General features: G+C 39.3%; 1 protein-coding gene across 1 annotated transcript in view; it reads left to right on the plus strand.

The window, feature by feature from the left end:
• The window catches only part of EXD1 (exonuclease 3'-5' domain containing 1), a 594484-nt gene that overhangs the window by 141983 nt on the left and 427075 nt on the right, over window positions 1-25426 (plus strand). Inside the window, exons 6-7 of the mRNA XM_053711728.1 lie at window positions 1855-2470; window positions 2643-3057. Of these exons, the coding sequence (XP_053567703.1) occupies window positions 1855-2470; window positions 2643-3057 (1031 nt within the window). The remainder of the gene's footprint in view (window positions 1-1854; window positions 2471-2642; window positions 3058-25426) is intronic.

Raw genomic sequence — 25426 nt, forward strand, 5'->3', positions numbered from 1 at the left:
TTATCGTTTTTTATTAGGAGCATCTGCCCGATTTTAGTATTTTAGCGTATTTTATTCTCAGTGCTGTCACTGGTAACACAATGTTTATACAATGTTGCAAGTTATCAGACTGCATGAAAACCTGTAAAGTTAACCATTTCATACCATTCAGTTTTAACAACTAGTATTATGCCCTGTAAAATGAAAACTTTATTGCCTACGGTACCTAGTATTATGCATAAAGTTTAGCTTACATATCAAATTCACTCCTAGAGTCATGTGTCTTACACTAATTTCACTTCTGTTTTTTTCCATACCCATTACACAAAAATTTTAAATTACCTTGAATAACGACGTGTCCTTTGCTTCTAACTCTCTCTCTCTGCTACTACTATAAGCGCTACAGCATGGAATGTGGGGCCTATTTTTTCCCCTTGTTTCCGTTGAGCCTGAGAAATATGATTAGTAATTTGCTGTACAGAAATGGTTAATGCATGGTATGAAGTTATAGTGAGGGATAAGGGATACAAGTGAGGTTAATATATTTATGGGTATGAAAAACTGTATATATTAGGTTGTGAACATTCATTGAGAATATACGGTAACAACATTGAGGGAAATAGTCTATAAACACAGTAAAGAGTAATATTTAACATCATTATAAAAGAATGTATCAGTATGAAATGAATAAGAAGAGAAAGGAACAATAGGATGTAATTGTTACAAATAAGTTAATATTGGTAACCTAGCTCATATGGAATTGTTGTTAACAATAAGGATGTTTATAATAGGGTACATGTATCTTTAAGAAAATCCCTATTTAAGGGCAGAGGAGTCTGGGTATCCTGTAAGCAGTGAACAAGTGCTATCCAAGCACGAAACATGTCTGCAGCAGGATCCCAGCAGTCCTTATTCACTGTATAACTAGTAGTTAAAGCTGTGTCAGAATGGACTATGCTTTTGTCTGTTTTTACCTTTTTGGATGAATAAAGCTCTTTTTTATCTTTATCTGGGAGTTACCTTCATGTATTCTATCTACATACCTGTACTGTGAGACGAGCAGTACTTTCTCAGAAGCATATCCGGGATAATTGGTGACGTCATTCCCCCATTGGATCTCCGGTGTGCCGTGACAGCGTGTGTGGAGGATAAGGCAGAGCGCAACCCTGCAAACGCTGTGGAGTGTGGAACAGAGATTGTCAAGCAGCGCATGCAGCCTAACGGAAACCTCACACTTGAAGAGCACGCTTTTGGAAGAGACGGCTGAAGAGGAGTGTGGGGTAAGTTATCTCCCGATACACAGATCATATGATAGTACATGCGGTATTATATGTGGAGTTGTACAGCAATGATATCACCCAATATGGAGAGCATATATGTGCAATACTAAATGTATAATATTACAGACAAACAGATTTACTCATATATTAAATCTATTATGATTTACTGACACAGCTGACTACTAACACAGTGGTTCATTTATGAACGTTGGTTACCTTAAATCATTACCTCAAGTTGTGAAACCGCTATGATGATTATGGCTTTACCTGTGTGTTGAAAATCGATCATTAACATATGTGACATAAACTAACTGACTCTAGTTCTGAGACGGAGGAAATTTGACTATAATGGGACCATAGAGATTAACAATCAAGTTATTAACCATGGATGGGAGTGATGAGGAATCATATGCTTTACCAACATATGAGACAGAGGAGGAAATAGTGCATACACTTGATAGCCTCTTTTTTTTATATAGATTCCTTGAGAAAAAGGGATATAAAGCTGGAATTAGACATAAAATCTTTTCTAATTTATTAAGCATAACAAAAGAATACCTAGAGGCTTACGTGTATGCAAATTCCCTTCATTCAGAGTACTAGATACAGAATTTATCAATAAATGGAACATCATTCTGGACACTTGCTCTTTCGCGCTTATCGAGCTACTAATAGAATTTAAACAAAAGCAGAGGAAGGAATTACTAGAAGAAATGAAAGCCATACAGGAAAGATTAAAGGCTATGCAGAAGGATCCTGAGTTCAAACTCTATGATAAGAATTTTGAAAAAAGCATGATAGCATTCCGCCAAGAACTATGGGAGTTCAAGTCCAGAAAAATGAATCGTGATAAACATGATTATGATCATCACAATGTGTACAGGTGGGATACAATGGATAACTTTGGAAGAGAATCTAAGAAAGGTGGGAGAAGATGGTTTAAGAATCTGAATAAGAAGACCAAACAAGTCACATTCTCTGATACAGAATATGAGGTAGAGTCATCTGAAGGAGAAACAAATATAGAGGATGAAGAACCCACAGTATTACAGGCTGCCTTTGAAGGATCAAAAGAAACACAGTCAAAAAACGGACAGTCAAGGACTCAAAATCCAGGAAGAAAAAAACACACCGAGGAAAAAGGGGGAAAGGAAGAAAAATTGAAATACAAAAAACAAGACAAGAAGAAGAAGGAACAACAAAGGGTCTATGTAACGAGATCAGAAGCACACAAAAAGAAATATGCATGAATAATGATGTATTGAACTTGTCTGATGTATTGTTAACAGATGGTGAAATTTTAATTTATTCAACACTGTGTTGAATGTGAACAGATTTGTCAGAAAACTGATATTGCGTAAACATTTTGCGTATGCTGTGGAGGTGCAAAGGGAGACAGAAATTGCAACTTTCACAATTACTGGGGAAGGTTTAACATTCTCTGAAGAATGTTCAGTAATAGATCTACAGGAGTTATTAGATACAAGAACAGGGGAAAATCTCATTAAGGAGAGGGACTTGGATTTTTCCAAGTTTAGAAAACGGAGCAACTTTTACCCTGTAAATTCTAGAACTCACCCTGTGGAGACCTTTCAAAAGGTAGTAGAACGACAGCTCAGGGAGCTCAGTGAAAAAACTAAAAAATGTAAACATAACATGACACTCAAAGAGAAGGAAGCACTGAACAATATTTCTAGCGATGATAGAATTATTGTACGTCCCTCAGACATGGGAGGGAATGTCGTAATACTAAATAGGTCAGATTATATAGCTGAGGCAAAACGACAGTTTCAAGACAGTGAGGTATATGGTAGACTAAAGGAAAATCCAACTATAAAATATAAGGAAATTCTAAGTGAAATTGTAAAAAAGGCCAGATATAATAATGTAATAACAACAACAATGGAGGAAGCATTAATATCTGAGAATACTACTATTCCTATATTCCTCTACTTCCCTAAAATCCATAATAGTATGGAAAATCCCCCAGGACGCCCCATTATAGTGGGCATTAATTCACTTAATGAACCCCTGTCAGATCTTATGGATAAATATCTACAACCCTTAGTCAACAAATTACCCAGCTATATCAGAGATACCACTGACCTATTGTTAAAACTAAATAATATTGAATGGAAACCAAGTTATAGATTTCTGGTAGCAGACGTGACTTCCCTATATACATCTATAACTCACCAACAAGGCCTTAAAGCGATAGAGTATGTGTTGGAAAATCAAAGTAATTATGATGATAATACCAAACAATTCATTTTGTATTCAATAGAATACTTACTGACACACAACTTTTTCATGTTTGAGGGGGGTTTCTATCTCCAGAGGCGTGGAACCGCTATGGGGGCAAAATTTGCCCCCTGTTACTCCAATCTCTTTATGGGATGGTGGGAGCGGTTCCACGTCTTGAAAGATGGGAACCCCCTCAAGGATAATATCATACTCTACGCCAGGTTCATAGATGACCTGATTTTTATCATCGACAGCAATGAACATGAAGTAGAGAACTTTTGTAACTACCTAAATATGAACCAATGTGGTATAACCTTTGTAGGGGAACAAAATGCAACTCAAATATGTTTTTTAGACATTAGTATTTCAGTGAGTTCAGGTTCAATCGAAACAAATTTATTTAGGAAACAAACATCAGGAAATACTATTCTTGAATTTAATTCCAGCCATCCACGTCATACAGTACATGGTATACCGAAAGGACAATATATTCAAGCTAAACGAAATTGTTCTAGACCTGAAGATTGCAATAAACAGGCAGACATTATAACAGAAAGGCTAATGAGTAGAGGCTATGATAGTAATATTCTCAAAAAGGCACGTAGTGAGGTTGATGTAATACCAAGAGACACACTATTGTTGCATAAAGACAAACACAAGAGACAACATAGCACTAATACAAAGTGTAAGCCTAAATTTATTACAACGTATAGTATGGAGTATACGGAAATTTGTAATATTATAAGACGTAATATTCCCATATTACAAACAGATCCAGGACTAAAGGATATTGTAAGGGAGGGTTGTGATTACATCTCGAGGAAACGAAAAACGATTGGAAATCATGTGTCACCTTCAGATTGCTCAAAAAGGTCAGGCAATACTTGCTGGCTAAAACAACGAAAAGGCTTTTTTAAATGCAGGAAGAAAATCTGTAAGACCTGTGATCATGTAATAGAAGGTGACACATTTATTTCAACTACTACAAACAAAACACACAAAATAAACTTTCTCCAACATAGGTGTGTCCGGTCCACGGCGTCATCCTTACTTGTGGGATATTCTCTTCCCCAACAGGAAATGGCAAAGAGCCCAGCAAAGCTGGTCACATGATCCCTCCTAGGCTCCGCCTACCCCAGTCATTCTCTTTGCCGTTGTACAGGCAACATCTCCACGGAGATGGCTTAGAGTTTTTTAGTGTTTAACTGTAGTTTTTATTATTCAATCAAGAGTTTGTTATTTTGAAATAGTGCTGGTATGTACTATTTACTCAGAAACAGAAAAGAGATGAAGATTTCTGTTTGTATGAGGAAAATGATTTTAGCAACCGTAACTAAAATCCATGGCTGTTCCACACAGGACTGTTGAGAGCAATTAACTTCAGTTGGGGGAACAGTGTGCAGTCTCTTGCTGCTTGAGGTATGACACATTCTAACAAGACGATGTAATGCTGGAAGCTGTCATTTTCCCTATGGGATCCGGTAAGCCATGTTTATTACGATCGTAAATAAGGGCTTCACAAGGGCTTATTAAGACTGTAGACTTTTTCTGGGCTAAATCGATTCATTATTAACACATATTTAGCCTTGAGGAATCATTTTATCTGGGTATTTTGATATAATAATATCGGCAGGCACTGTATTAGACACCTTATTCCTTAGGGGCTTTCCCAAAGCATAAGCAGAGCCTCATTTTCGCGCCGGTGTGGCGCACTTGTTTTTGAGAGGCATGGCATGCAGTCGCATGTGAGAGGAGCTCTGATACTTAGAAAAGACTTTCTGAAGGCGTCATTTGGTATCGTATTCCCCTTTGGGCTTGGTTGGGTCTCAGCAAAGCAGATACCAGGGACTGTAAAGGGGTTAAAGTTTAAAACGGCTCCGGTTCCGTTATTTTAAGGGTTAAAGCTTCCAAATTTGGTGTGCAATACTTTTAAGGCTTTAAGACACTGTGGTGAAAATTTGATAAATTTTGAACAATTCCTTCATGTTTTTTCGCAATTGCAGTAATAAAGTGTGTTCAGTTTACAATTTAAAGTGACAGTAACGGTTTTATTTTAAAACGTTTTTGTACTTTGTTATCAAGTTTATGCCTGTTTAACATGTCTGAACTACCAGATAGACTGTGTTCTGAATGTGGGGAAGCCAGAATTCCTATTCATTTAAATAAATGTGATTTATGTGATAATGACAATGATGCCCAAGATGATTCCTCAAGTGAGGGGAGTAAGCATGGTACTGCATCATTCCCTCCTTCGTCTACACGAGTCTTGCCCACTCAGGAGGCCCCTAGTACATCTAGCGCGCCAATACTCCTTACTATGCAACAATTAACGGCTGTAATGGATAATTCTGTCAAAAACATTTTAGCCAAAATAAACACTTGTCAGCGTAAGCGCGGCTGCTCTGTTTTAGATACTGAAGAGCATGACGACGCTGATATTAATATCTCTGAAGGGCCCCTAACCCAGTCTGATGGGGCCAGGGAGGTTTTGTCTGAGGGAGAAATTACTGATTCAGGGAACATTTCTCAACAGGCTGAACCTGATGTGATTGCATTTAAATTTAAGTTGGAACATCTCCGCATTCTGCTTAAGGAGGTATTATCCACTCTGGATGATTGTGACAAGTTGGTCATCCCAGAGAAACTATGTAAAATGGACAAGTTCCTAGAGGTGCCGGGGCTCCCAGAAGCTTTTCCTATACCCAAGCGGGTGGCGGACATTGTTAATAAAGAATGGGAGAGGCCAGGTATTCCTTTCGTCCCTCCCCCCATATTTAAAAAATTGTTTCCTATGGTCGACCCCAGAAAGGACTTATGGCAGACAGTCCCCAAGGTCGAGGGAGCGGTTTCCACTTTAAACAAACGCACCACTATACCCATAGAGGATAGTTGTGCTTTCAAAGATCCTATAGAGAAAAAATTAGAAGGTTTGCTTAAAAAGATGTTTGTTCAGCAGGGTTACCTTCTACAACCAATTTCATGCATTGTCCCTGTCGCTACAGCCGCATGTTTCTGGTTCGATGAGCTGATAAAGGCGGTCGATAGTGATTCTCCTCCTTATGAGGAGATTATGGACAGAATCAATGCTCTCAAATTGGCTAATTCTTTCACCCTCGACGCCACTTTGCAATTGGCTAGGTTAGCGGCTAAGAATTCTGGGTTTGCTATTGTGGCGCGCAGAGCGCTTTGGTTGAAATCTTGGTCGGCTGATGCGTCTTCCAAGAACAAGCTACTTAACATTCCTTTCAAGGGGAAAACGCTGTTTGGCCCTGACTTGAAAGAGATTATCTCTGATATCACTGGGGGTAAGGGCCACGCCCTTCCTCAGGATCGGCCTTTCAAGGCAAAAAATAAACCTAATTTTCGTCCCTTTCGTAGAAACGGACCAGCCCAAGGTGCTACGTCCTCTAAGCAAGAGGGTAATCCTTCTCAAGCCAAGCCAGCTTGGAGACCAATGCAAGGCTGGAACAAAGGAAAGCAGGCCAAGAAACCTGCCACTGCTACCAAGACTGCATGAAATGTTGGCCCCCGATCCGGGACCGGATCTGGTGGGGGGCAGACTCTCTCTCTTCGCTCAGGCTTGGGCAAGAGATGTTCTGGATCCTTGGGCGCTAGAAATAGTCTCCCAAGGTTATCTTCTGGAATTCAAGGGACTTCCCCCAAGGGGGAGGTTCCACAGGTCTCAGTTGTCTTCAGACCACATAAAAAGACAGGCATTCTTACATTGTGTAGAAGACCTGTTAAAAATGGGAGTGATTCATCCTGTTCCATTAAGAGAACAAGGGATGGGGTTCTACTCCAATCTGTTCATAGTTCCCAAAAAAGAGGGAACGTTCAGACCAATCTTAGATCTCAAGATCTTAAACAAGTTTCTCAAGGTTCCATCGTTCAAGATGGAAACCATTCGAACTATTCTTCCTTCCATCCAGGAAGGTCAATTCATGACCACGGTGGATTTAAAGGATGCGTATCTACATATTCCTATCCACAAGGAACATCATCGGTTCCTAAGGTTCGCATTCCTGGACAAACATTACCAGTTCGTGGCGCTTCCTTTCGGATTAGCCACTGCTCCAAGGATTTTCACAAAGGTACTAGGGTCCCTTCTAGCTGTGCTAAGACCAAGGGGCATTGCTGTAGTACCTTACTTGGACGACATTTTGATTCAAGCGTCGTCCCTTCCTCAAGCAAAGGCTCACACGGACATCGTCCTGGCCTTTCTCAGATCTCACGGATGGAAAGTGAACGTGGAAAAGAGTTCTCTATCCCCGTCAACAAGGGTTCCCTTCTTGGGAACAATTATAGACTCCTTAGAAATGAGGATTTTTCTAACAGAGGCCAGAAAAACAAAACTTCTAGACTCTTGTCGGATACTTCATTCCGTTCCTCTTCCTTCCATAGCTCAGTGCATGGAAGTGATCGGGTTGATGGTAGCGGCAATGGACATAGTTCCTTTTGCGCGCATTCATCTAAGACCATTACAACTGTGCATGCTCAGTCAGTGGAATGGGGACTATACAGACTTGTCTCCGAAGATACAAGTAAATCAGAGGACCAGAGACTCACTCCGTTGGTGGCTGTCCCTGGACAACCTGTCACAAGGGATGACATTCCGCAGACCAGAGTGGGTCATTGTCACGACCGACGCCAGTCTGATGGGCTGGGGCGCGGTCTGGGGATCCCTGAAAGCTCAGGGTCTTTGGTCTCGGGAAGAATCTCTTCTACCGATAAATATTCTGGAACTGAGAGCGATATTCAATGCTCTCAAGGCTTGGCCTCAGCTAGCGAGGGCCAAGTTCATACGGTTTCAATCAGACAACATGACAACTGTTGCGTACATCAACCATCAGGGGGGAACAAGGAGTTCCCTAGCGATGGAAGAAGTGACCAAAATCATTCTATGGGCGGAGTCTCACTCCTGCCACCTGTCTGCTATCCACATCCCAGGAGTGGAAAATTGGGAAGCGGATTTCTGAGTCGTCAGACATTGCATCCGGGGGAGTGGGAACTCCATCCGGAAATCTTTGCCCAAGTCACTCAGCTGTGGGGCATTCCAGACATGGATCTGATGGCCTCTCGTCAGAACTTCAAAGTTCCTTGCTACGGGTCCAGATCCAGGGATCCCAAGGCGGCTCTAGTGGATGCACTAGTAGCACCTTGGACCTTCAAACTAGCTTATGTGTTCCCGCCCTTTCCTCTCATCCCCAGGCTGGTAGCCAGGATCAATCAGGAGAGGGCGTCGGTGATCTTGATAGCTCCTGCGTGGCCACGCAGGACTTGGTATGCAGATCTGGTGAATATGTCATCGGCTCCACCTTGGAAGCTACCTTTGAGACGAGACCTTCTTGTTCAGGGTCCGTTCGAACATCCGAATCTGGTTTCACTCCAGCTGACTGCTTGGAGATTGAACGCTTGATTTTATCGAAGCGAGGGTTCTCAGATTCTGTTATCGATACTCTTGTTCAGGCCAGAAAGCCTGTAACTAGAAAGATTTACCACAAAATTTGGAAAAAATATATCTGTTGGTGTGAATCTAAAGGATTCCCTTGGGACAAGGTTAAGATTCCTAGGATCCTATCCTTCCTTCAAGAAGGATTGGAAAAAGGATTATCTGCAAGTTCCCTGAAGGGACAGATTTCTGCCTTGTCGGTGTTACTTCACAAAAAACTGGCTGCTGTGCCAGATGTTCAAGCTTTTGTTCAGGCTCTGGTTAGAATTAAGCCTGTTTACAAACCTTTGACTCCTCCTTGGAGTCTCAATTTAGTTCTTTCAGTTCTTCAGGGGGTTCCGTTTGAACCCTTGCATTCCGTTGATATTAAATTATTATCTTGGAAAGTTTTGTTTTTAGTTGCAATTTCTTCTGCCAGAAGAGTTTCAGAATTATCTGCTCTGCAGTGTTCTCCTCCTTATCTGGTGTTCCATGCAGATAAGGTGGTTTTACGTACTAAACCTGGTTTTCTTCCAAAAGTTGTTTCTAACAAAAACATTAACCAGGAGATTATCGTACCTTCTCTGTGTCCGAAACCAGTTTCAAAGAAGGAACGTTTGTTGCACAATTTGGATGTTGTTCGCGCTCTAAAATTCTATTTAGATGCTACAAAGGATTTTAGACAAACATCTTCCTTGTTTGTTGTTTATTCCGGTAAAAGGAGAGGTCAAAAAGCAACTTCTACCTCTCTCTCTTTTTGGATTAAAAGCATCATCAGATTGGCTTACGAGACTGCCGGACGGCAGCCTCCCGAAAGAATCACAGCTCATTCCACTAGGGCTGTGGCTTCCACATGGGCCTTCAAGAACGAGGCTTCTGTTGATCAGATATGTAGGGCAGCGACTTGGTCTTCACTGCACACTTTTACCAAATTTTACAAGTTTGATACTTTTGCTTCTTCTGAGGCTATTTTTGGGAGAAAGGTTTTGCAAGCCGTGGTGCCTTCCATTTAGGTGACCTGATTTGCTCCCTCCCTTCATCCGTGTCCTAAAGCTTTGGTATTGGTTCCCACAAGTAAGGATGACGCCGTGGACCGGACACACCTATGTTGGAGAAAACAGAATTTATGTTTACCTGATAAATTACTTTCTCCAACGGTGTGTCCGGTCCACGGCCCGCCCTGGTTTTTTAATCAGGTCTGATAATTTATTTTCTTTAACTACAGTCACCACGGTACCATATGGTTTCTCCTATGCAAATATTCCTCCTTAACGTCGGTCGAATGACTGGGGTAGGCGGAGCCTAGGAGGGATCATGTGACCAGCTTTGCTGGGCTCTTTGCCATTTCCTGTTGGGGAAGAGAATATCCCACAAGTAAGGATGACGCCGTGGACCGGACACACCGTTGGAGAAAGTAATTTATCAGGTAAACATAAATTCTGTTTTTACATTAATTGCACTACAACACATGTAGTTTACTTGTTAACCTGTAGGGGGTGCCAAAAGCAGTATATTGGAAAAACTAAAAGATCCTTGAAGGATAGGTTTCTAGCACATGTAAGATCCATTGAGGATCCGGATTCTGATACTCCAATTGCACGGCACTTTAGAAATAATCACAATTCTGATACTAACTTACTATCTGTCCAAGCAATAGACCATGTCCCACAGTGGAGGAGAGGGGGGAATAGAGAGGAAAAATTAGACCTAAGAGAGGTCTTTTGGATTTTTACAGCAAGTACCTCTATCCCCCTATGGATTGATTTTTAGAAGAGATATTGACCTGTGTGTTTAGTTATAGATAAATTCCCCTTTATTTCTTTAATGATTCCCCTTCTTCCTAATATAGGTATTTTTAAATGATCCTTATTTTCAAAGATAAGTATATGTTAAAGGTATGAAAAACTGTATATATTAGGTTGTGAACATTCATTGAGAATATACGGTAACAACATTGAGGGAAATAGTCTATAAACACAGTAAAGAGTAATATGTAACATCATTATAAAAGAATGTATCAGTATGAAATGAATAAGAAGAGAAAGGAACAATAGGATGTAATTGTTACAAATAAGTTAATATTGGTAACCTAGCTCATATGGAATTGTTGTTAACAATAAGGATGTTTATAATAGGGTACATGTATCTTTAAGAAAATCCCTATTTAAGCGCAGAGGAGTCTGGGTATCCTGTAAGCAGTGAACAAGTGCTATCCAAGCACGAAACATGTCTGCAGCAGGATCCCAGCAGTCCTTATTCACTGTATAACTAGTAGTTAAAGCTGTGTCAGAATGGACTATGCTTTTGTCTGTTTTTACCTTTTTGGATGAATAAAGCTCTTTTTTATCTTTATCTGGGAGTTACCTTCATGTATTCTATCTACATACCTGTACTGTGAGACGAGCAGTACTTTCTCAGAAGCATATCCGGGATAATTGGTGACGTCATTTCTTTCATGTAATTAGCAAGAGTCCATGAGCTAGTGACGTATGGGATATACATTCCTACCAGGAGGGGCAAAGTTTCCCAAACCTTAAAATGCCTATAAATACACCCCTCACCACACCCACAATTCAGTTTTACAAACTTTGCCTCCTATGGAGGTGGTGAAGTAAGTTTGTGCTAGATTCTACGTTGATATGCACTCCGCAGCAGGTTGGAGCCCGGTTTTCCTCTCAGCGTGCAGTGAATGTCAGAGGGATGTGAGGAGAGTATTGCCTATTTTGAATGCAGTGATCTCCTTCTACGGGGTCTATTTCATATGTTCTTTGTTATCGGTCGTAGAGATTCATCTCTTACCTCCCTTTTTTAGATCGACGATATACTCTTATTTATATACCATTACCTCTGCCGATTCTCGTTTCAGTACTGGTTTGGCTTTCTACAAACATGTAGATGAGTGTCCTGGGGTAAGTAAGTCTTATTTTCTGTGACACTCTAAGCTATGGTTGGGCACTTTGTTTATAAAGTTCTAAATATATGTATTCAAACATTTATTTGCCTTGACTCAGGATGTTCAACATTCCTTATTTTCAGACAGTCAGTTTCATATTTGGGATAATGCACTTGAATCAATTATTTTTCTTACCTTAAAAATTTGACTTTTTTTCCCTGTGGGCTGTTAGGCTCGCGGGGGCTGAAAATGCTTCATTTTATTGCGTCATTCTTGGCGCAGACTTTTTTGGCGCAAAAAATCTTTTCTGTTTCCGGCGTCATACGTGTCGCCGGAAGTTGCGTCATTTTTGACGTTCTTTTGCGCCAAAGATGTCGGCGTTCCGGATGTGGCGTCATTTTTGGCGCCAAAAAGCATTTAGGCGCCAAATAATGTGGGCGTCTTATTTGGCGCTAAAAAATATGGGCGTCGCTTTTGTCTCCACATTATTTAAGTCTCATTTTTTCTTTGCTTCTGGTTGCTAGAAGCTTGTTCATTGGCATTTTTTCCCATTCCTGAAACTGTCATTTAAGGAATTTGATCAATTTTGCTTTATATGTTGTTTTTTCTCTTACATATTGCAAGATGTCTCACGTTGCATCTGAGTCAGAAGATACTTCAGGAAAATCGCTGTCTGGTGCTGGAACTACCAAAGCTAAGTGTATCTGCTGTAAACTTTTGGTAGCTATTCCTCCAGCTGTTGTTTGTATTAATTGTCATGACAAACTTGTTAATGCAGATTATTTCCTTTAGTAATGTACCATTACCTGTTGCAGTTCCATCAACATCTAATGTTCAGAATGTTCCTGATAACATAAGAGATTTTGTTTCTGAATCCATCAAGAAAGCTATGTCTGTTATTCCTCCTTCTAGTAAACATAAAAAATCTTTTAAAACTTCTCTTTATACAGATTAATTTTTAAATGAACATCATCATTCTGATTCTGATGACTCTTCTGGTTCAGAGGATTCTGTTTCAGAGATTGATGCTGATAAATATTCATATTTATTTAAAATGGAATTTATTCGTTCTTTATTTAAAGAAGTACTAATTGCTTTAGAAATTGAGGATTCTGGTCCTCTTGATACTAATTCTAAACGTTTAGATAAGGTCTTTAAATCTCCTGTGGTTATTCCAGAAGTTTTTCCTGTTCCTAATGCTATTTCTGAAGTAATTTCCAGAGAATGGGATAAATTGGGTAATTCATTTACTCCTTCTAAACGTTTTAAGCAATTATATCCTGTGCCGTCTGACAGATTAGAATTTTGGGACAAAATCCCTAGAGTTGATGGGGCTATTTCTACCCTTGCTAAACGTACAACTATTCCTACGGCAGATGGTACTTCGTTTAAGGATCCTTTAGATAGGAAAATTGAATCCTTTCTAAGAAAAGCTTATCTGTGTTCAGGTAATCTTCTTAGACCTGCTATATCATTGGCTGATGTTGCTGCAGCTTCAACTTTTTGGTTGGAAACTTTAGCGCAACAAGTAACAGATCATGATTCTCATAATATTATTATTCTTCTTCAACATGCTAATAATTTTATCTGTGATGCCATTTTTGATATTATCAGAGTTGATGTCAGGTTTATGTCTCTAGCTATTTTAGCTAGAAGAGCTTTATGGCTTAAAACTTGGAATGCTGATATGGCTTCTAAATCAACTCTACTTTCCATTTCTTTCCAGTGTAACAAATTATTTGGTTCTCAGTTGGATTCTATTATCTCAACTGTTACTGGTGGGAAAGGAACTTTTTTACCACAGGATAAAAAATCTAAGGGTAAAAACAGGGCTAATAATCGTTTTCGTTCCTTTCGTTTCAACAAAGAACAAAAGCCTGATCCTTCATCCTCAGGAGCAGTTTCAGTTTGGAATAAATCCAAGCCTTCTAGAAAAGCAAAGCCAGCTTCTAAGTCCACATGAGGGTGTGGCCCTCATTCCAGCTCAGCTGGTAGGGGGCAGGTTACGTTGTTTCAAAGAAATTTGGATCAATTCTGTTCACAATCTTTGGATTCAGAACATTGTTTCAGAAGGGTACAGAATTGGTTTCACGATGAGACCTCCTGCAAAGAGATTTTTTCTTTCCCGTGTCCCAGTAAATCCAGTGAAAGCTCAAGCATTTCTGAATTGTGTTTCAGATCTAGAGTTGGCTGGAGTAATTATGCCAGTTCCAGTTCTGGAACAGGGGATGGGGTTTTATTCAAATCTCTTCATTGTACCAAAGAAGGAGAATTCCTTCAGACCAGTTCTGGATCTAAAAATATTGAATCGTTATGTAAGGATACCAAGGTTCAAAATGGTAACTGTAAGGACTATCTTGCCTTTTGTTCAGCAAGGGCATTATATGTCCACAATAGATTTACAGGATGCATATCTGCATATTCCGATTCATCCAGATCATTATCAGTTCCTGAGATTCTCTTTTCTGGACAAGCATTACCAGTTTGTGGCTCTGCCGTTTGGCCTAGCTACAGCTCCAAGAATTTTTACAAAGGTTCTCGGTGCCCTTCTGTCTGTAATCAGAGAACAGGGTATTGTGGTATTTCCTTATTTGGACGATATCTTGGTACTTGCTCAGTCTTTACATTTAGCAGAATCTCATACGAATCGACTTGTGTTGTTTCTTCAAGATCATGGTTGGAGGATCAATTCACTAAAAAGTTCATTGATTCCTCAGACAAGGGTAACCTTTCTGGGTTTCCAGATAGATTCAGTGTCCATGACTCTGTCTTTGACAGACAAGAGACGTCTAAAATTGATTTCAGCTTGTCGAAACCTTCAGTCACAATCATTCCCTTCGGTAGCCTTATGCATGGAAATTCTAGGTCTTATGACTGCTGCATCGGACGCGATCCCCTTTGCTCGTTTTCACATGCGACCTCTTCAGCTCTGTATGCTGATTCAATGGTGCAGGGATTACACAAAGATATCTCAATTAATATCTTTAAAACCGATTGTACGACACTCTCTAACGTGGTGGACAGATCACCATTGTTTAATTCAGGGGGCTTCTTTTGTGCTTCCGACTTGGACTGTAATTTCAACAGATGCAAGTCTCACAGGTTGGGGAGCTGTGTGGGGATCTCTGACGGCACAAGGAGTTTGGGAATCTCAGGAGGTGAGATTACCGATCAATATTTTGGAACTCCGTGCAATTTTCAGAGCTCTTCAGTTTTGGCCTCTTCTGAAGAGAGAATCGTTCATTTGTTTTCAGACAGACAATGTCACAACTGTGGCATACATCAATCATCAAGGAGGGACTCACAGTCCTCTGGCTATGAAAGAAGTATCTCGAATTTTGGTTTGGGCGGAATCCAGCTCCTGTCTAATCTCTGCGGTTCATATCCCAGGTGTAGACAATTGGGAAGCGGATTATCTCAGTCGCCAAACGTTGCATCCAGGCGAATGGTCTCTTCACCCAGAGGTATTTCTTCAGATTGTTCAAATGTGGGAACTTCCAGAAATAGATCTGATGGCGTCCCATCTAAACAAGAAACTTCCCAGGTATCTGTCCAGATCCCGGGATCCTCAGGCGGAGGCAGTGGATGCATTATCACTTCCTTGGAAGTATCATCCTGCCTATATCTTTCCGCCTCTAGTTCTTCTTCCAAGAGTAATCTCCAAGATTCTGAAGGAATGCTCGTTTGTTCTGCTGGTAGCTCCGGCATGGCCTCACAGGTTTTGGTATGCGGATCTTGTCCGGATGGCCTCTTGCCAACCGTGGACTCTTCCGTTAAGACCAGACCTTCTGTCACAAGGTCCTTTTTTCCATCAGGATCTGAAATCCTTAAATTTAAAGGTATGGAGATTGAACGCTTGATTCTTGGTCAAAGAGGTTTCTCTGACTCTGTGATTAATACTATGTTACAGGCTCGTAAATCTGTATCTCGAGAGATATATTATAGAGTCTGGAAGACTTATATTTCTTGGTGTCTTTTTCTCATCATTTTTCCTGGCATTCTTTTAGAATACCGAGAATTTTACAGTTTCCTCAGGATGGTTTAGATAAGGGTTTGTCCGCAAGTTCTTTGAAAGGACAAATCTCTGCTCTTTCTGTTCTTTTTCACAGAAAGATTGCTATTCTTCCTGATATTCGTTGTTTTGTACAAGCTTTGGTTCGTATAAAACCTGTCATTAAGTCAATTTCTCCTCCTTGGAGTTTGAATTTGGTTCTGGGAGCTCTTCAAGCTCCTCCGTTTGAACCTATGCATTCATTGGACATTAAATTACTTTCTTGGAAAGTTTTGTTCCTTTTGGCCATCTCTTCTGCCAGAAGAGTTTCTGAATTATCTGCTCTTTCTTGTGAGTCTCCTTTTCTGATTTTTCATCAGGATAAGGCGGTGTTGCGAACTTCTTTTGAATTTTTACCTAAAGTTGTGAATTCCAACAACATTAGTAGAGAAATTGTGGTTCCTTCATTATGTCCTAATCCTAAGAATTCTAAGGAGAAATCGTTGCATTCTTTGGATGTTGTTAGAGCTTTGAAATATTATGTTGAAGCTACGACATCTTTTCGTAAGACTTCTAGTCTATTTGTTATCTTTTCCGGTTCTAGAAAAGGCCAGAAAGCTTCTGCCATTTCTTTGGCATCTTGGTTGAAATCTTTAATTCATCTTGCCTATGTTGAGTCGGGTAAAACTCCGCCTCAGAGAATTACAGCTCATTCTACTAGGTCAGTTTCTACTTCCTGGGCGTTTAGGAATGAAGCTTCGGTTGACCAGATCTGCAAAGCAGCAACTTGGTCCTCTTTGCATACTTTTACTAAATTCTACCATTTTGATGTATTTTCTTCTTCTGAAGCAGTTTTTGGTAGAAAAGTACTTCAGGCAGCGGTTTCAGTTTGAATCTTCTGCTTATGTTTTTCGTTAAACTTTATTTTGGGTGTGGATTATTTTCAGCAGGAATTGGCTGTCTTTATTTTATCCCTCCCTCTCTAGTGACTCTTGTGTGGAAAGATCCACATCTTGGGTAGTCATTATCCCATACGTCACTAGCTCATGGACTCTTGCTAATTACATGAAAGAAAACATAATTTATGTAAGAACTTACCTGATAAATTCATTTCTTTCATATTAGCAAGAGTCCATGAGGCCCGCCCTTTTTTTGTGGTGGTTATGATTTTGTATAAAGCACAATTATTCCAATTCCTTATTTTATATGCTTTCGCACTTTTTTATCACCCCACTTCTTGGCTATTCGTTAAACTGAATTGTGGGTGTGGTGAGGGGTGTATTTATAGGCATTTTGAGGTTTGGGAAACTTTGCCCCTCCTGGTAGGAATGTATATCCCATACGTCACTAGCTCATGGACTCTTGCTAATATGAAAGAAATGAATTTATCAGGTAAGTTCTTACATAAATTATGTTTTTGGAACTCCGTGCAATTTTCAGAGCTCTTCAGTCTTGGCCTCTTCTGAAGAGAGAATCGTTCATTTGTTTTCAGACAGACAATGTCACAACTGTGGCATACATCAATCATCAAGGAGGGACTCACAGTCCTCTGGCTATGAAAGAAGTATCTCGAATTCTGGTTTGGGCGGAATCCAGCTCCTGTCTAATCTCTGCGGTTCATATCCCAGGTATAGACAATTGGGAAGCGGATTATCTCAGTTGCCAAACGTTGCATCCGGGCAAATGGTCTCTTCACCCAGAGGTATTTCTTCAGATTGTTCAAATGTGGGAGCTTCCAGAAATAGATCTGATGGCGTCTCATCTAAACAAGAAACTTCCCAGGTATCTGTCCAGATCCCGGGATCCTCAGGCGGAAACAGTGGATGCATTATCACTTCCTTGGAAGTATCATCCTGCCTATATCTTTCCGCCTCTAGTTCTTCTTCCAAGAGTAATCTCCAAGATTCTGAAGGAATGCTCGTTTGTTCTGCTGATAGCTCCGGCATGGCCTCACAGGTTTTGGTATGCGGATCTTGTCCGGATGGCCTCTTGCCATCCGTGGAGTCTTCCGCTAAGACCAGACCTTCTGTCGCAAGGTCCTTTTTTCCATCAGGATCTCAAATCCTTAAATTTAAAGGTATGGAGATTGAACGCTTGATTCTTAGTCAAAGAGGTTTCTCTGACTCTGTGATTAATAGTATGTTACAGGCTCGTAAATCTGTATCCAGAGAGATATATTATAGAGTCTGAAAGACTTATATTTCTTGGTGTCTTTCTCATCATTTTTCTTGGCATTCTTTTAGAATTCCGAGAATTTTACAGTTTCTTCAGGATGGTTTAGATAAAGGTTTATCCGCAAGTTCTTTGAAAGGACAAATCTCTGCTCTTTCTGTTCTTTTTCACAGAAAGATTGCTAATCTTCCTGATATTCATTGTTTTGTACAAGCTTTGGTTCGTATAAAACCTGTCATTAAGTCAATTTCTCCTCCTTGGAGTTTGAATTTGGTTCTGGGGGCTCTTCAAGCTCCTCCGTTTGAACCTATGCATTCATTGGGCATTAAATTATTTTCTTGGAAAGTTTTGTTCCTTTTGGCGATCTCTTCTGCCAGAAGAGTCTCTGAATTATCTGCTCTTTCTTGTGAGTCTCCTTTTCTGATTTTTCATCAGGATAAGGCGGTGTTGCGAACTTCTTTTGAATTTTTACCTAAAGTTGTGAATTCCAACAACATTAGTAGAGAAATTGTGGTTCCTTCATTATGTCCTAATCCTAAGAATTCTAAGGAGAAATTGTTGCATTCTTTGGATGTTGTTAGAGCTTTGAAATATTATGTTGAAGCTACTAAGTCTTTCCGAAAGACTTCTAGTCTATTTGTTATCTTTTCCGGTTCTAGAAAAGGCCAGAAAGCTTCTGCCATTTCTTTGGCATCTTGGTTGAAATCTTTAATTCATCATGCCTATGTCGAGTCGGCTAAAACTCCGCCTCAAAGGATTACAGCTCATTCTACTAGGTCAGTTTCTACTTCCTGGGCGTTTAGGAATGAAGCTTCGGTTGATCAGATTTGCAAAGCAGCAAATTTGTCCTCTTTGCATACTTTTACTAAATTCTACCATTTTGATGTATTTTCTTCTTCTGAAGCAGTTTTTGGTAGAAAAGTACTTCAGGCAGCGGTTTCAGTTTGAATCTTCTGTTTATGTTTTTCATTAAACTTTATTTTGGGTGTGGATTATTTTCAGCAGGAATTGGCTTTATTTTATCCCTCCCTCTCTAGTGACTCTTGCGTGGAAAGATCCACATCTTGGGTAGTCATTATCCCATACGTCACTAGCTCATGGACTCTTGCTAATTACATGAAAGAAAACATAATTTATGTAAGAACTTACCTGATAAATTCATTTCTTTCATATTAGCAAGAGTCCATGAGGCCCGCCCTTTTTTGTGGTGGTTATGATTTTTTTGTATAAAGCACAATTATTCCAATTCCTTATTTTATATGCTTTCGCACTTTTTTCTTATCACCCCACTTCTTGGCTATTCGTTAAACTGAATTGTGGTTGTGGTGAGGGGTGTATTTATAGGCATTTTAAGGTTTGGGAAACTTTGCCCCTCCTGGTAGGAATGTATATCCCATACGTCACTAGCTCATGGACTCTTGCTAATATGAAAGAAATGAATTTATCAGGTAAGTTCTTACATAAATTATGTTTTCCCCATTGGAGCTCCGGTGTGCCGTGACAGCGTGTGTGGAGGATAAGGCAGAGCGCGACGCTGCAAACGTTGTGGAGTATGTTTTAGTATATGCATATATATTACATACTGATGCTTGTTATACACAGATTTATAAAGGGTAATCTCTTATTTTATCGTTTTTTATTAGGAGCATCTGCCCGATTTTAGTATTTTAGCGTATTTTATTCTCAGTGCTGTCACTGGTAACACAATGTTTATACAATGTTGCAAGTAATCAGACTGCATGAAAACCTGTAAAGTTAACCATTTCATACCATTCAGTTTTAACAACTAGTATTATGCCCTGTAAAATGAAAACTTTATTGCCTATGGTACCTAATATTATGCATAAAGTTTAGCTTACATATCAAATTCACTCCTAGAGTCATGTGTCTTACACTAATTCCACTTCTGTTTTTTTCCATACCCATTACACAAAAATTTTAAATTACCTTGAATAACGGCGTGTCCTTTGCTTCTAACTCTCTCTCTCTGCTACTACTATAAGCGCTACAGCGTGGAATGTGGGGCCTATTTTTTCCCCTTGTTTCCGTTGAGCCTGAGAAATATGATTATTAATTTGCTGTACAGAAATGGTTAATGCATGGTATGAAGTTATAGTGAGGGATAAGGGATACAAGTGAGGTTAATATATTTATGGGGAGACTAATATTTCACTTAGTATTGCAAGGGTTAATAGGAAAAGAGATTGCATTCAATATGTTCCCTAAAGAGTGCAGTTTTCATTTTAGAAGCTGTCTGTGCAGTTTCTTCAAGATGCAACATTGTTTTAAGAAACCTTGTATAGAAAACATCAACAGTGGCTGGGAATTTAAAACGCTAGTTTCTCCCATAGTGAATAAAATACGGTAAAATAAGAGATTACCTTTATAAAGTTTGCATTCATTTATAAGTTTATATATTTTAAGAATCATCTGGAAAAAATTGTTTGGATATCCGGACTGAATCCTTTTGTCCTTCATGAGATCGGTAGTTTTGTTCTGTTTGATGCAGAGTCCTCTGCATTGATCAGCAGCCCTGTCTCATGTTCCCAAAAATCCCTCAGAGGCAGCAGCCTTTATATAAGGATTTGGAAGATATGGGAATAATTAATCCCAGTACCAGTGTCGCCTCAGGGGTTACTCCAATCTGTTCATGGTCCAAAGGGACTTGCAGTCCTCTCCTATATTAACAGACCTAAACATGTTTGTTAGGATTTCCACTTTGAAATAAGGGTAAAAATGTGTGGATTGTTCCCATTATAAAAGGGTCAGTTTATGGTTACTATAGACCTCAAGGATGCATATCTGCACAGCCCTATCCACAACGATCACTTTCAGTTCCTGAGGTTTGCATATTTGGACAAACACTGCCAGTTTGTCACTCTCCTATTTAATCTAACTACGGCTCCATGCTTTTTCACTTTAAGTTTTGGGTACAATGTTAGTAGTGATTAGGATTCAGGACATTTCATTTGCTCTATATTTGGACAACATACTAGTACAAGGCCCTTCCATGTCACTAGCTGTTGCTCATACAAGATTCTGTCTTTCTTTAAGACCATGGTTGGAGAATCAATGTACTCATAAGCCTATTATATCCTGCAACAAATGTGGCATTTATAGGAATCATAATAAACTAAATCTTTATGCATCTACAGTAGTTTCTGACGAAACCTTGCAAAATAAAGATTCAGAGGGCGTCTCTCCCTGCAAAGGGTTCCATTTTCATCAGTAACTCGGTGCAAGGAGGCGGTGGGTCTTATGGTAGTTGCTTCAGACGCAGTTCCTTTCGCCGTCTTCACTTGAGAACCCTTCAATTGTCTATATTATCTTTTCTTCGAACAACAGATTGCTTTGGATTTCTTTGTAAGACAATCTTTCTTGTGGACACAAAGTCTTTCTTTGATCTTTGGGGCATCCTTCCTTCGTTAGTCATGGGTTTTTTGTGCTGACGGATGCCAGTCTCCCAGGCTAGAGGCAGTCTGGGATTCTCGAAGAGCGCAAGGAGTCTGGTCTTCTCTCGAGGCAAGGTTACCAATTCAACATTCTGGAACTAAGATTATTCGTGCTCTTTAGTCTTGACTCCTACTAAAGGAAGAAAAGTTTATCCATTTCCAGACGGACAATATCGGGGATATCTAGAGTCTTACACCTGGGCGTTGCCATATAGTCCAAGGTAAAGAATCAAATTTTTGGCTCTACTAGCTTCCCTTTCCCTATCTTATCGATATCTAGAGTCTACTAGCCATGCAGGAAGTGTCTCAGACTCTGTCTTGGGCAAATAGGTACCATTGCTCCCTATCTGCAGTTCACATACCAGGTATGAACAACTGGGAGGCGGATTATCTCAGCCATCAATCAGACCATCTAGGAGAGTGGTCTCTCCATCTGTACATTTTCGAAAAGATCCAAAGGATCACATGATAGATGCCTTGATATGTTTATGCAAATTTCATCTAGCATACCTGTTTCCTGTTTTGTTTGCTTGGATCAAACAGGAGTACGCTTCAGTAATATTGATTGCTCCAGCCTCTCTCCACAGAACATGGGATGCTGATCTAGTGCAGATGTCCTCGTCTCCTACCATGGCTCCTTCCTCTGAGACCAGACATGTTGGCTCAAGGGCCTTTTTACTATCAGGATCTCAAATATTTAAGCTTATTGTGTGAAGATTAAAGCCTAGTTTGGAGATATAGAGGTTTCTCAGGCAAGAAAGCCTGTCTCACAGAAGATTTTTTTTTTACAAAATTTGGAAGGCATATTGAGTGGTGTTTTTCCCGAGGGTTTTCTTGATATTCCTTTAGGATTCCCAGAATTCTTAGGTTATACAGGATGGCGTTGACAAGGGTTTGTCTCTTAGCTCCCTAAAGATAACATTTCTGCTTTATCTGTTTTTCATAGGTAGTTAGCTAATCTTCCTGATCAGATTTTTGGACAGGCATTGGTTAGAATTTAAGCATATTGTGAGATCTATTTCTCCATTCTGGAATTTGAATTTAGTGCTTTCGGTATAACAAGGTCCTCCTTTTAAACTGATGCATTCCGTTGATATATATTTTTTATCTTGAAAAGTACTTTTCCTATTGGCAATCTCCTCAGCTAGGAGAGTTTCTGAAATGTCAACCTTGTCTTGTGATTCTCCGTTTTTAATAATTCACAAGGATAAGGCTGTACTTCATACTAAAAATGATTTTCTTCCTAAGATTGTTTCTGCGGTAAACCTCAATCAGGAAATTGTTGTTCTTTGCGTCTAGAACCTGCTAGTTCCAAGGAGCAGCTGTTACATAATTTTGATGTAGTCAGGGCTTTCTAGTTTGGTTGTTAACTACTCTGGGACTTGTAAGGGGCAGTAGGCTACCAAGGTAGTGTGAGCCTCTTAGCTCAAATTAGAGATTCACAAGGCTTACTTGGTGGCGGAAAAGTCACCTCTTAAGTGTATCACAGCTCATTCTACAAGAGCAGTTGCAACATCGTCGATTTTTAAAAAAAATTATGCATGTTTGGAGAAGTGCAATATGGTCTTCTCTGCATACTTTTTCCAAATGTTATCGCTTTGATGTTTTTGCTTCTTCGCAAGCAGCTTTTGGCAGGAAAGTCCTTCAGGCACAGTGCCAGCTAAATAGGAACTGCCAGAAAATGTTTTACCCTTTCCGTAACATAGACCATCTGCTTGGGTATTAATCCCACATGTTATGGAGGACTGTGGACCATCATCATTTTATTAAAGAAAACAAAATTTATGCTTACCTGATAAATTATTTTTGTTTGTAAATGATGATGCTCCAAAGGATCTGCCTGTTTCAGTTTTTGGGTGACAGTTCTAATGACACCTCTACAGACCTTGCTTTGTGTCTCCTACCTATGTTTCCTGTTCTCTACTCGGCTATACGTTAAACTAAGAGAGGAGAAGGTGGGAGGGATTTTAAGCTCTTGTATGGGTTCTTGACCTTCTCCTAGTGGCAGGAAATATATTTTATATGTTACGGAGGACTGTGGATCATCATCATTCCGAAAGAAAATAATTTATCAGGTTAGCATAAGTTTTGTTTTTAAAGGGCTAATGTGTTCAAAACTTCACTCTCATCCATGTAAAAGAATAGCATTTAAAAATGTAGGTATTGTTTGCCTGACACAAAATGAAATATAAACTAACATATCAGTTTTGCACTTATTAGGTATTTCCTACTAATTCTCAGTGAATGTTAGTTAGCAGGGAAGTACCTATAAACCAATAAGCACTAATATGAAGTAGGCACTTTCATCCAAATACTAATTGGTTTAATGCTATAATTTAATGAGCATTAGTAGGAAGTGCCTACTATGCATTGTTAGGATGCTCACAACTTTATATATTTGTATTATTTTCATTTTTGACTTAAAGGGACAGTAAAGTGAATGTAAAGTTGAGCGTACTCGCTCACGTCATTGGATAGAAGTTTTAAAAAAGTAAGCAGACTTTCATTAATCAAATACTATACTATACTACTATAATACAAGTACTATTTATTGGTATTCACAGATTTTTACCTTTTAACGCTATAACGATAAGCACCGTTCCTCCGCCCGTCATATTGCTCAATTGATTGACAGATGAGGAATCTGCAGTCCACTAATCGTTTCCCCCCAGGGCATTCAGCACGTCACGCCCTGGGGGTAAAAAACAATTCTGTTCTTCTATTAGCAATTTTATCCTTTTTTAAATAGTATTCCGAGGTGAGCTCAGGAGCGTGCATATGTCTGTAGTCATCTGGCATTAACATTGTTTATAGGAATGTTATACACATATACAAACACTACTGCCATACACTGCTAAACACATGTACCCGCTGCCACGCTCTAAACACCTATCAGTCTACTTAACTTTACTCTTAACAAAGGAACAAAGCAAATTTGATTTAATATCACAGGCTCTGTCTGAATCATGATTTTTTTTTTTTTTTTTTTTTTTACTTTTCTGTCCCTTGTAAAGTTTTTTTTAAATCTGTTAATGTTTAAATGCTGATCTTGATGACTGAATGAGAAATGTTATAATAAAAACATTCTAATTACTTAAAAGGGACAGAGTTATTTAAAACCAAAGTGCTGTTTTAGTTTGGATCCCTTTAGTTCCTGCCTTCAGTGTGTCTACTAGTGAAATATGTCATATTGCCATCTATGTCATACATTTTACCTCACTTGCCTCAGAGGTTGAGGTAATGGATTCTATAATAAGGCTGTAATAGTTTTGTTATATGGTATTTGATGTTTTGGACCAGGGGCCTTTGGCTTATTTTGTGACTGTGTCTTACTGTTCTCTATCAGTATGCTGTATTACATTTAGATGATATAGGCTGGTAGTCATTCTGTTGATAGTCTGGTTTTCTGCTGACTCTTTCATCTGGATATGATGGTTTACTTAGGGGAAACAACAAAATTAAATGTTCTTTGTTGAAAAGACATAAAAAGAAATGATGTATTTTGATGCACAAATTGAACATTAAATATTTGTTTAAAAAAATGTTACATAGTTGTCATATACTGTACCTTTAAGACATTATGTTCCTCCTCTATCTAGCTCTCTCTATAAAAGGTTAATCAGATCACCTGTACCTCGCTTGATAATTAAAGTTTGTATGCTGTCTCACCAAGCCTTTGACAACTGAAGCTGAAACCTCTCTCATGCTTGCTGTTTACTCCAGAGTAGCAGAATATACTACTTGATCCCTAAACAACCTATTTCAAACAAAGGTTCACTTAAAGTGACATTCCAGCCAAAATTGGAAACCACATGGATGCATTTCGGTATTGAACAGAAGCATTTTTGTAATATACATGTATTAGCAAACATACTTCCAATAAAAGCTATAGCTCTTTCAAAAGTGTATTTAAGTATGCACCGTGCACCAGCATTTTAAACACAGCACTTGCTAAGGGGCTTGTACCATCTGGTAATGACTCAATTT

Source organism: Bombina bombina, chromosome 1 (genome assembly GCF_027579735.1).
Source record: "Bombina bombina isolate aBomBom1 chromosome 1, aBomBom1.pri, whole genome shotgun sequence".
Lineage (NCBI taxonomy): Eukaryota > Metazoa > Chordata > Amphibia > Anura > Bombinatoridae > Bombina > Bombina bombina.